At 45.5% G+C, this 11864-nt stretch overlaps 1 protein-coding gene across 2 annotated transcripts; it reads left to right on the forward strand.

The window, feature by feature from the left end:
* Positions 1-473: 473 nt before the first annotated feature.
* LOC121915202 (very-long-chain 3-oxoacyl-CoA reductase-like) lies at positions 474-11622 on the forward strand. Of its 2 annotated transcripts, none has more exons than XM_042439192.1 (11): positions 474-710; positions 2855-2901; positions 4606-4681; positions 5458-5568; positions 6279-6343; positions 7144-7188; positions 7606-7640; positions 8170-8251; positions 8751-8816; positions 9445-9594; positions 10899-11622. In XM_042439192.1, exons 1-11 carry the CDS (start codon positions 536-538, stop codon positions 10989-10991), a joined length of 945 nt encoding a protein of 314 aa, XP_042295126.1. In that variant the 5' UTR covers positions 474-535; the 3' UTR covers positions 10992-11622. The 2 variants fall into 2 exon arrangements, with proteins under 2 accessions (XP_042295126.1, XP_042295127.1); XM_042439193.1 differs by lacking the exon at positions 474-710 and adding an exon at positions 1721-1853.
* The last annotated feature ends 242 nt before the right edge of the window (positions 11623-11864 follow it).

Raw genomic sequence — 11864 nt, forward strand, 5'->3', positions numbered from 1 at the left:
ATGCGTGCATCATTTAAACAGCATACTGTACCTCCAAAGTGACCTGAAGCACCTTTATTTTGGCCTGTCTGTTCAGGTCCTAACTGAAAGAAAGAAGTTAAAGTTGGCAGCAGAAGCTCCTTTCAAAGACTTCAGTCTGCTTCCTGAGGTGCATTTGGACATTTGCACATTTGGAATTTGATAACAGTTGAGCAGGCGTTCAAACCTTAAACCCCAGGGTCCAACACTCAAACAACTAGAGTCACGCTGTGCGCTTTAACCGCAGCCAGGGATATGAAAACACAGGCGCTCCCTTCCAGTGCGCAATTCCCTGGGCCTGGAGCCAGAAGGCTGCGCATGCTGAGCTGTGAGAGCAAGGCAAGAGGTTTGGCAGCCACAAGGTTAGTTTGAAAGGTGGAAAGTGTGAGGAGGCGTGCGCCAGAATTTCTTCACACACTGGACTTTACTCATCCCTGGCAGTGGCAGGTGAGCTTCCTCCGGGTGAGAAGCACTGGCACACTGAGCCTTCCCCAGGGAGAAAACACAAAGGGACAAGATGGCTTCTGGAGGGAGCCTTCCTCCCCTGGACCTTGCCCTGTCCGCTCTTGGCGCTCTGGTCCTCCTTTGGTTTCTTCTGAAAAGCGCCTGGGTTGTGGGAGGCTTCGTGAGGACCTACCTGCTCTCTGAGGTGTGGAAAGGGGTCAACCTCTCCCACTATGGCACCTGGGCAGGTAAGTGCCAAGGGATCCCTCCTTCATTGGGCGGCGGGATACAAATACATTATTTATTTATTATTCTTATTAAGAGGTGGCATGTTAGTCCTGTTTAAGTAGTTGAAGGAGTGTCACATTGAGGAGGGGGCAAGCTTGTTTTAGCTGATCCAGAGAATAGGACCTGGAGCAATGGGTGCATTCAACTTCAGCATTAAGAAGAACTTCTTGACAGTAAGGGCTGTTCGACAGAGGAATACACTCTTCTGGAGTGTAATGGAGTCTCCTTCTGTGGAGGTCTTTAAACAGAGGCTGGGTGGCCATCTGTCTTTGATGGAGAGTTCCTGCATGGCAGTAGGGGGCTTGGACTGGAGGGCCCTTGGGGTCTCTTCCAACTCTATGGTTCTATGATATGTATAAGTGTATTGTGCAAATTGCTATGGATTTTCACATATTTGCACGGACGCTTCCTGGTAAGTGTCTTCGCTTCCTCTGCAAATTCACATCTGTTCGTTCTCCCTCTGCCGAAAACGTGCAGCCATGCAGATCTATGCAAGGTGGACAGATGAAAACCATGAATCCTTTTTGAGTGGAGTTTTGAAGTCCCTCCCGCTCACCCACCAAATTTGTTGTTGCTGTTGTGTGTGCCTTCGAGTCGTTTCTGACTTATGGCGACCCGGAGGCCGTGAAGCTATCATGGGGTTTTCTTGGCAAGTTTCAATCAGAAGGGGTTTGACACGGCTCAGAGATTATGACTTGCCAGGGTCACCCAATGGGTCTCCAGGGCCAAGCTGGGATTCGAACCCTGGTCTCCATAGTCCCACACTCAAACCACTACACCACACTGATTAATTTTTTGCATGTTTTATGTCGGACACTGAAAATTTGGGTGAAGGTGCTGAAAACCCTCTGCCAGAGATCCCAAACTGCATCTTTGAACAATAGATCCCAGGTCGATCGGGTGGAAAGATTCCTTGCAGCCCTTTTTGGCTCTGAGCCCTTAATGCAAAGTATTTTGGGCCTAGAAATGGCAATTATGTTTGCTTGGCTTTCCAAAAGCCCTGCTTTTTCAGACTTGCTGGAAACAAAAACTGCTTGGACCGGTTTCTTGATAGAGATTTTCATCTCTCTTTTGGAATGTGCCACAAATTATGGACCATCAAGGTATATATCTACTCTTCTTCAAGGGTGTGACTTTTAACTCATCTGTGGTTGAGATGCGCTTCGCGTTTCGGATGAGCCAAGCAGCTAAAGAAGCCTACTGAGAAAATGTCTCTTCTCCTTCCTACTTTTCTCCATGATTCTTGTTCTTGATTTTATGTCAAATTGTTCATAAACATGTCCCATGACATGTATATTTACCTTTCTAATTCTAGTACTGAATTTTATCGGGTGCTAAACCCGGCCCAGGGTTCTGCTACCTTTTCAGTCTCATTCCCAAAGTCTCCAGTATTTTTGCCACACATGTTTTCTGAAACCTAGTATGGTGAGCATGGATGATCATGTAAACCACATTTTCTGCGCACACAAAAAAAGTGTGTATGTGTGTGTGTGTGTATTTTATGAGCAATATTAACTGCCCAAGACACTTTGCGAGGTGCAAATATCTCTCCAAGATGGTGCAGAAATGTTCGATTTCTCCCACAATAGAGAGACTATTTATCATTCGATTTTATCTCATGGAGACAATGGAAGTATAAATGGGGATTATCCTGTGAACATTGCGCATTTGCAATTAAGTTTTTCCTCCAACGTCAAGATTAAAAGGCCATTATCCTGGGAATATCCCCTGACAATCATGCAATTGCGTTAAAGGTTTCCACACGACGTCGCGTTGAAAAGCAATTAAAGTGCCATTACTGTAACCTGTGAATAACCAGGCAATAAACAGCAACAAATCATTTAGGGCATTTTAATTTTCCAGTGAATGATTTCTTGCTGGTTATTCCCTGTTTATTCTTGGGATAATGACTGATGTGTGTGAAAATCTTAGTTGCAATTTAATAGTAATTGCCTGATTTTCACAGGATAAACCCTGTTTAAACTTCCAGTTTTCCTCTGTGTGATAAACATGATTGTATGCAAAGACAAAGGATGTGAAGATTAGCCGCTCTTGTGGTGAGAGTCATCTTGCTGAGCGCTTGCGCTTTCTCTTGTCTTTGCAGTGGTGACTGGCTCTACATCCGGCATCGGAAAACACTATGCGCTTGAGGTGAGCAAACTCTCCAAGGATCTTACCTGCTTCTAGTTAACGGAGCTGGTTCGTATTTTCCAGGAAGGAAGAAAAGAAGCAGTGGGTCTGCTGTGTGCAATGGCATCGCAATATTTCTGTGTTGTGTGTCCATTGGAGAGTGAACTCACAGAAAGAACTGCAGCATATGATGGAAGCGCTGCCAGGGCTTGCAGGAAAGGAGAAACCTACTAACTACAAAGAGCCCCTCAGAGAGAATTTGCATGTTGGAGTAACAAATCAGTTAAGATTTGCAAAATGATAGCAAGCTGTCCCAGCCGAGCTGAAAATTTGCACGCAGCCCTTTCCCTTTTCCCAAAGCTGAGCCCGTCGAAATGGGAGAATTTGCTCCCATGTTTCCAGGCTGGCGATGCCCCACAACAAGTGGAGCCTCAGAACAAGGCCCTGAGAGCTTGCAACATGAAGTAAAAGATATGTTTTATCTTGCCCCACCCAAACTATGAGGAGCAATTTTGAAACCGGTCCTTATCAGCAATTATTCCTCCACCTGCAAACGCCATCTAAGTAGTCCATCAGCGAGTGTCGTAAAATAAGAGACGTAGCTGTGTTCTTTGGGGATGTCAGTACGTAAAAGGATTGTGTAGCACCTTTGACACTAACCGTGAGAAAGACGTTGGAGCATGAGTGAGCGCATCGCAGGAAGGAGACCACATCCACGAAAGTCCGTGCTACGACTTCTTTTGCACAGTTAGTCTGCAAGGCCCCTTTGCATACTGTCATAAAATAGGTTTATAATTAGGAGTTCCCAGATTTCAGGGCCAGGTCTTTTCGCTTGGTTCTCAAGTAGAAGGAATCTCAGGGCGAGAGCAGTGTCTTGCATTTGAGGTATAGAAGTTGATTGTGGTGTGCCTTCAACGTGTTTCCAGCATATGGCAACCTTAAAGCAACCCTATCATGGGGTTTTCTTGGCAAGATTTATTCAGAAAAGGGTTGGCCATTGCTTTCCTCTAAGACTGAGAGAGTGTGGCTTTCCCAGGGTTTATGGCCGAGGCAGAAATTGAACCCTGGTCTCCTGGAGTCGTAATCCAGCACTCAAACCTTTCTGCATATACTGTATAGGTATCTCTCATTTAACAAAGTCAATGAACAGATGTATGTTTCTTTAACTTGGTGGATGGAGCTGGTTGTGGGACAGTCCTATCTCTTTCCCCCTTTTATTGCATTGTGTACTGAAACATTTACTGAAGTCTGTTTCTCTGGCTCGCCTTCTCCTTCAGCACCGAAGCAGCCAAAAAGCCTTACAGCTAGAAGAGGATGAGGAGGAGAGGGGGACATGCGGGTGCAAAAAGTCTTTGTTTAAAGGGGCTTCCTTGTCAGAGGCTTTGTTGAATGAAATATGAAATAGGGAACCTTGGTGGCACAGTGGTTAAAATGTCTGTAACTGCGGCCACTCACTCATAAACCACAAGGTTGCGAGTTCAATACCAGCCAAGGGCTGAGGGTCGACTCAGCCTGGCATCCTTCTGTAGGTTGTTAAAATCACTGCCCAGCTTGTCAGGGGCAATTCGGTTGTATTTTGTAAACCACTTACTACATTGATAGGCAGTATAGAAATGTACTTGCTATTATGTCCCTGTGTGTGTATCTATAGATATTTGTGTGTGTGTAAAAACACTGAGCCGTCTGGATTCCTCAGTTCTTCGTCTTCGTCCTTTGTCTCCCCAGCTGGCCAAGAGAGGTCTTGACGTGGTCCTTATCAGCCGCTCCATGGAAAAACTGACGCAGGTGGCTACAGATATTGGTAAGCAGGGAGCCATGGCTTGATGGTGGGCCTAGGAAGGTCGAAATAAGACATAAGGTCCCTTCTTTGGGCTCTATGTATTGATCCAATATCTTGCCATTCTCCCAATATAGCATCCAGGGCAATGAAGCTTAAAAAGAAGTACAGCCTTTCTGAATCCCAGGGTTACTTTGCTTAAAATGGTCATTTTGCGTGTGGTTTTTTGGGGGTTTTCGGGCTCTGTGGCCATGTTCTAGCAGTTTCTTTCTGACGTTTCGCCAGCATCTGTGGCTGGCATCTTCAGTGAATGTTTGCCTGGAAAGGACTTGGCTATATATATTGTGTGATCTGGAAAGGCAGGAGTGATTTGCATGTGTATTGTAAGGACATTTTGCGTGTCCTTTGTCTTGTTTCCTGAGTCACATCCTTTGCACCAGACTCTGATGCGGTTTGGCCCCATGTGTTCCAGTTTCTGTCTCTGAAACCTTGGAGCGGCAGAATAATGTGCAATAGCTTTTTGTGGGTTTTGCGGGCTCTGTGGCCATGTTCTAAAGGAGTTTATTTCTGACGTTTTGCTGGCATCTGTGGCTGGTATCTCCAGAGAAGGACACAGCCACGTAGTCCAAAGAACCCATGGAAAAGCTATGGATGCCGGCCGTGAAGGCCTTCGGCTTCACAATGTGTGCTAGCATTCGGGTTTCTTCCTTTCTCCCTGGGTGCAGAAATACTCTCTTTTGCAAAACTAGCTACCCATTTTGTGAGATTATAGAGGAATACCAGTCTCTTTTGTTCCCCAGAGGAACTTTACGGCCGAAGGACCAAAGTGATCCAGGCGGATTTCACCAGAGGCTCCGAAATCTACGAATCCATTCAAGCTGCTCTGCAAGGCTTGGAGGTTGGCATTCTGGGTGAGTCTTAACCTCTTCTCTCTCCTTGTTGGCACATACATACATACATACATATATTTGAAAGACAATAAATAATGAAACCAAGACTCTGAATCCAATTGATTATCCCAGCGAATATGGACCTCTTGAAATAACCATTGAATGATGAGTGGACATGTAAGGAAAATCCCATTGAACCAATGGGTCTAATGGCATGTAGACCAAGGTGATGGGGCCAGCAAGACACATTGGTTTGAGTGCTGCATCTGGATTCTGGGAATCCAGGGTTCAACTCCTTGTTCAGCCATGGAAACTCACTTGGTGATCTTGGGCAAATCTCATTCTCTCAGCTTCAGAAGGTGATTAAAACCTACTTGAGATACTGTAGATCAGTACGAGAGCCAACACCATTTTTATGGTTTTGATTGTTGGCTTGAACCTAGGGAAAAAGTGTTTGAATCCACTCAGTCACCCACAGAAACCCAGAGGGTGACCTTAGGCAAATCCCTCTCTCTGTGTCAGAGAGGATAGTAAAGGCAAAACCCCTCTGAAATAGAAATCTGACCAAGACAAGCCCAGCGTAGGACCGCCAGAAGTCAGAGTCTGCATCTTCACTGCAGAATGAATGCAAGTTGACACCCCTTTAATAGCTATGTTCTGCTAGTTCTGAGTTTCAAAACTCTTTCCCATTCTTTGCCAATATAACCATGCACCTTTGGGTCTTTCCACAGTGAACAACGTTGGCATGAGCCAGCAGGAGCCAAAAACGTTTCTGAGAACTCCTGATCTTGACAAGGTAAATTGCATCCTTCCCCAAAATGGCAACTGGGACAGATCTTTCCCATGCTGGATGTGTATACATTGCATGAGTTACGTGTCACCAACTCATTTCCAACTTAAGGCAACCCTTTTACAGAGTCCTAGGACTTTATCACTAGGGCAAAAGAGACGAGATAATAGAGCTATGCTCCCATCAAAAATCTCGTAATAATGGGATGCTTTTCACACGACGTCACAATTATCACGTTGTTATCCTGTGAATAAAGTGGCAAAATCGTGATTATCCCATCAATAACGTGGCAAAATTGCACCGCTTTTTATTCATGGGATTTTCCTATGAATAAAAAGCAGCATGATTTTGCCGATTTATTCACTGTATAATCGCGTGACAATGGCGACATGTGAGGAAATCTTCCCATTATTGCATGATCCTGACGGGATTTAATGGCGATTTAATGATGGGACGAGGACACTTGCCTCCCGTGTGATAAAGTCCTAGTCATGCTGACTCTTCTTTTAAGTAAGCACTGGCCGCTGCCAACCTTCTCCTTGGGTTGCCTTGGCACAGTTTCTTCAGAGGACAGTTGCCATTGCTTTCCTCTGAGAGAGTGTGGCTTGCCCAGGGTCCTCCAATGGGTTCCTATAACCATCATCATTACATACATCACCATATTTTGCCTTAATTTCCCCAGTAAATGCAAAAAAACCACACCCCTTTTTCTTAAAATACAAGAGTCCATAGTGTTATCCATAACATTATCTTACTCACCTGAAATTGTAACGGCATGATCTCTGTCTCTTTTTGCTTACTTTCAGTATACGGACGATTTAGTGAATTGCAATATGCTTTCTGCTGTGAAGGTGGGTTCTCCTTCTTGGATGCAGGAACCAAATCTGCCGCTCAACTATCTTCAGGAGTGAAGGCCATTTTGGGCAAAGGTTGCAGGAAGATGAGCTCACTGTCAGAAAGCTCTGGTGCCACAGCAAACTTCAAATCCCAAGATTCGATAGCACTGAGCCACGGCAGTTGAGGTGGTCTTAAAATGCATTAATTCTGTAGGGTAGATGCACCCACAGTTTTGTTTCTGTGCGTGGAGCTACCTGTATATAGCATTGCAATGGGGCATTTGTGAGCACTTCATGGGGTTGTATTTTGGTGGTGGGCTGGGGTACCTCCAAAGTCTCCTAGGGATCTAGCATGATCCTGTTGGAGAAACAGTGAAGGATAGACCCAGGTGTCCTCTCCAGCCCCTTACTCTGCTTTCCTTTTCTTTGCAGATGACGCAAATCGTCCTTCCTCAGATGGTTGCCAGGTATGGGACAAGGGGGCTGGGTTCGTTCATCTCAGGATGGAACCAGGGCAGTTAAAGTGGTGTCAAACTGTGTTATTTCTGCAGTGTAGATGCACTCAAAGATTCAGGGAGAGTGCAATTTCAACCCCTTGTTTGCTAGGTCTGAAACCAGATAAGATAAAGACTAGAGAAGATAAGGACAGGTTTTTGATTTACTTTTTAAAAACCCCTGCCTTGGTTCTCATGGCAAGACATGAAAGTGTACAGATAACACTGGCTAAATAAAGTGATAAATCCTCAACTTTCCAGAGACTGCGCCTCCCATGGTGCTTCGGTCACATATGGTCCTCTCCCCATTGGGAAAAGAAAAAGCTCTGCTGACCCCAAATGGAGAGATGACAAGGGGACAATGATGTGGTCTAGCAGGTTTTCAACTTGGAAGTCCCTCTGGATTGTTTATGGATTGTCAAAAAGTCCCAAGGTGAAGTTTTATGGCTGAGTGGGAAGCCAAAAGTGACCACCTAACTGTCCACTATGGCTCTCTTTCTAGGAAGAAGGGGATTGTCATCAACGTTTCATCCACAACGGGACGCAGACCCGTCCCGATGGCCCTTTTGTATGGCTCATCCAAGGTGAGGGACATGGACACCTTATTCCAAAATGTTAATGAAAATGCTAGGGTCTCAGGAGGGCACCCACAATTGACTTCAATGGGGGGATTTATTTAGCTCAGTAGGAAGCAGTGAAAGAGCTCCAGATAAATTTAAACCTGGGACTTTAGTCTGTGTATAACAGTTCCAAAAACTCCAGAATGCAAGGTCCAAATATACTTTTATTTATAACAATAAAAGAGAAATTGGATCCTGAATCAACCATGGAAGGGGTCAACATATAACAGTAGTCTGTCTTTGCTCAAAGGGGTCCCTCCCCAACAGACATCCAAACACGCAGAAGCTCATCTTCAGCAAAAGGAACTACTTTATTGATTACCGCAAAGGCTTTATAACTTCAGGTCAGATAAAATGGAGTAAGGATTCACCACTGTATGGCAACCAGTGAGAGAAGATGGCCATGTGGGATTCCCATGGACCCGTAAAGCGTTGTGTGACTTTTCCCTTGCTTCCCTTCCAGGCCTTTCTGGATTTCTTCTCGCGAGCGTTGGACATAGAATACCGGTCCAAAGGCATCATTGTGCAGGTACTGTGCAATCGAGTTGACCTTTCCCTCCTTGTCCTTCTCTTCCTTCTTTTCCTCCTCCTCCTTTTCTTATTTCTCCTTTTATTTCTCTTCTTCTTTTTCTTCATCCTCCTCCTCCACCTCCTCTTCTTTCTCTCCTCCTCCTACCCACCTCCTTGTCTTCCTCTTTCTCTGCCTTTACCTCTTTCTTCTCATTCTCCTCCTTTCTCTTCTTTCTCTTCCTTCTCTTTTCTTTTCCTCCTCCTCCTCCTTCTCTGCTTTCCCCCCCTCTTCTTCTACCCTTCCTTCTTCCTTCTTCTCCCTTTCCATCAAACCCAAGAACTAGCAGTCTCTATTTGAAGCCTTTGGCTTGCCCATCCATCCTTGGGGCAATTCCTGGAGCATTGCTTTCTGCCATTCCCTGTTTACCAGGACAACACCTTTGGCCTGTTGTGCTTCAGGGTTTAGCTTCCACCTCCTGATCCCTTGAGATGGAGACCAGACACACCTGTCTTCCAGGTGTCTAGTCAGGTAATGGCTGCCAATGAAGCCATGCCTCATCCAGATGCCTTCTGTAGTTTGACAACATCCTTGTGGTCCCATGTTGCAATGTTTGAAGCCCTCATCGTAATGCGCTTTCCTCCTGCAGTCCATCCTGCCTATGCTTGTTGACACCAACATGACCAGCAAAGTGACCAGCCAATTCCTGAAGATGTCTCCAGAGGCGTATGCGCGCAAAGCCTTGAACACCGTTGGACTCACCAACCGAACCTCTGGCTGCCTCAGCCACACCTTGCAGGTACTTCTCAAATGAAATGGAGAGATTCGTGGGCTGCGCATCGCTCCTGAAACTCCACCTTCCTGGCCATTGAAATCTCTCCGCAGTCCCCCAAAACCATCCCAGTTCCTTGAGATTACTTGAGATTTTAGGGTGATTTTGTGGCTACACCAATGCACCTCAAAATACCCCCAGAATTGCCCTCTCCCAACCTGTGGCATCACCTTGCCTTCCCGTGGATCTGAGTGAATGTGGCTTGGGGATTTCCATGGCTGAGCGGTCATTTGAACCTGGGTCTCCCAGTGTCCTCTTCCAGTGCTGAAACCCCTACATAGGCTGGCTCTCAGGTCCTACATACACCACTGTAATTGACCCACAGGATCTATTTTGATGTACCACCCACCTATATTTTGGCTACCCATTTTTTAGATGTGAGGGACATCAGAGAGTGCCTTGTACCTAACCAAGCGATTTGTCCATATAGCTTGGGACATGCAATCTAGTTTGTGGTAGAGTGGGTGGACCCCGAATCGGCCACAGAAGGGATCAACTTACAACAACTGTCTACCTTTCCTCAAAAGGATCCCTCCCCAACAGACATCAGAAGACGTCTAGTTGCACATCCAGCCTCGGGATATGCAATTTTGCGACTCTTCCTTAACATTGTCTTGATTGATCCTTTGGAAAACACAGGGATTACAAGGATTCAGTTGGGGCTTTTGGATGCCTCCTCTTTCCCCTATGGATCCCCAGGCAGGCACCTGCCCTTCCATACACCTACATTCCCAATAGAAAAACAGGTTAGGAAAATAAATCCGCCCGGCTTTCAAAGCATGCCGATGAATTGTGTTTGTCCGCTGACGCAGCAGTAGTCATTTGGTTCCGCTTGAACCGCTGCCCAATGCTGGGATTTGTAATTCAGGGAGGGATTCTAAATTCTCACCTGAAATATTCTAGCCCAAAGGAAGGAACTACTGTACAATCGCCAGGGAATTCTTGGTCCTTGTCTATAGCTGGGAGTATCTGGGCAGCAGGCAAGGAAAGGGACCTTTCCTGAGTGTAAAGGCCTTGAACTACATTCAAATAACTTTTTAAATCCTCCCTTCCTCTGAGTGACTTGAAGTTCTGAAATCCTTCTCCCTCTAACATGGGACATTTCCAAAGTGATCAGCCCTAGAGGTTAAAAGGGAATGTCTAAACTGATAAGTAAATGAGGGATGAGACTCGGTGGGAGGCAGTGGACAGCATTGCCTCCATTGAGCTTTTCCAAAATTATTTTTATATACAGTACCGTAACTCTTTCCTCTCCTTGGTTTCCGTTTCAGTATTACATCATGAGCCGGCTGTTTCCAGTCTGGTTGCAAGCAACCTCCCTCGGATATTCCTGCTATCTATACACAGCGAAGAAGTTTTTCTAAACAGTAACGTCTCATCTTTCGGGAGAGTTTTGCAGAAAGCCCCTTTCTGGAAGGAGCAGGACTGAGGATTATGACCAGAACGAGAGCAACTGGGTTGCAAGATTCAAACCTGATCCCAATCCCTATGCTATGAAAAAAAAAGAAATGGTTGTGAGCTGACTTAATAAACCCAATACTTACTTTGTGACACCTTCAGAGAGGGAAATGCACTGAGAGCTTGTGCTATTTGCTGCTAGAGTTCAAGTCTGTGGTTGTTTCTAAATATCCATATGGCGCTTCTGTTGTCCCTGATGGTTTTTTTGGAGATGTTTGCACCAGATGCAATGTTTTCTTCCCACAAAGGAATGGAATTGATTCCAAGATAAGGGTTTGGCCAGGTGAAGGTGTTTATTGTGGACTGGGATCCCAAGGAGCTCTGGGGGTCTAGCAACCAAGAAAAAGGGGTTCGTTCCCATCTCTGCTGCAATTTTCCAGGGAGAGAGGGAGAGGAACGACACCCCGGTTCCAATTAACTCCAGTGAATTAATGGAAATTGAGCAAACTCCCAAATGTCCCCATACCTTCATTAGGCCAAGCAAAAGGTGCAACATACATTATGCAAGCTTTCATAATTAAACAGACTTCTTCATCAGGCATGAGTGTGAAAAGTCATTTCAGGGGATGAAATGTGATGATGGCAAACTCCATGAGTGATTCTTATGGAAGATACTGGGGCTGAGTTTAAGATGGAGGGAGGTTGGATGTGGCTGCGAGGCATTTGCACATACAAAAATAAGTCAATGGGGTTTTTTTTGGCCAGATCTCAAAGGAATTGCCTTTGTTTCTAACAATGGAGAAATGCAGGTCTTAAGAGGCTGGGAAGCCCATTGCCAT

Source organism: Sceloporus undulatus, chromosome 9, assembly GCF_019175285.1.
Source record: "Sceloporus undulatus isolate JIND9_A2432 ecotype Alabama chromosome 9, SceUnd_v1.1, whole genome shotgun sequence".
Classification (NCBI taxonomy): Eukaryota; Metazoa; Chordata; class Lepidosauria; order Squamata; family Phrynosomatidae; genus Sceloporus; species Sceloporus undulatus.

Excerpts from the sequence above, each read along its gene's own strand:
- LOC121915202 (XM_042439192.1), top strand. The coding sequence starts at position 536 with ATGGCTTCTGGAGGGAGCCTTCCTCCCCTGGACCTTGCCCTGTCCGCT. Across the intron at positions 8,252-8,750 it reads TTTTGTATGGCTCATCCAAG|GCCTTTCTGGATTTCTTCTC; the intron begins GTGAGGGACATG and ends CTTCCCTTCCAG. Across the intron at positions 8,817-9,444 it reads CCAAAGGCATCATTGTGCAG|TCCATCCTGCCTATGCTTGT; the intron begins GTACTGTGCAAT and ends TTCCTCCTGCAG.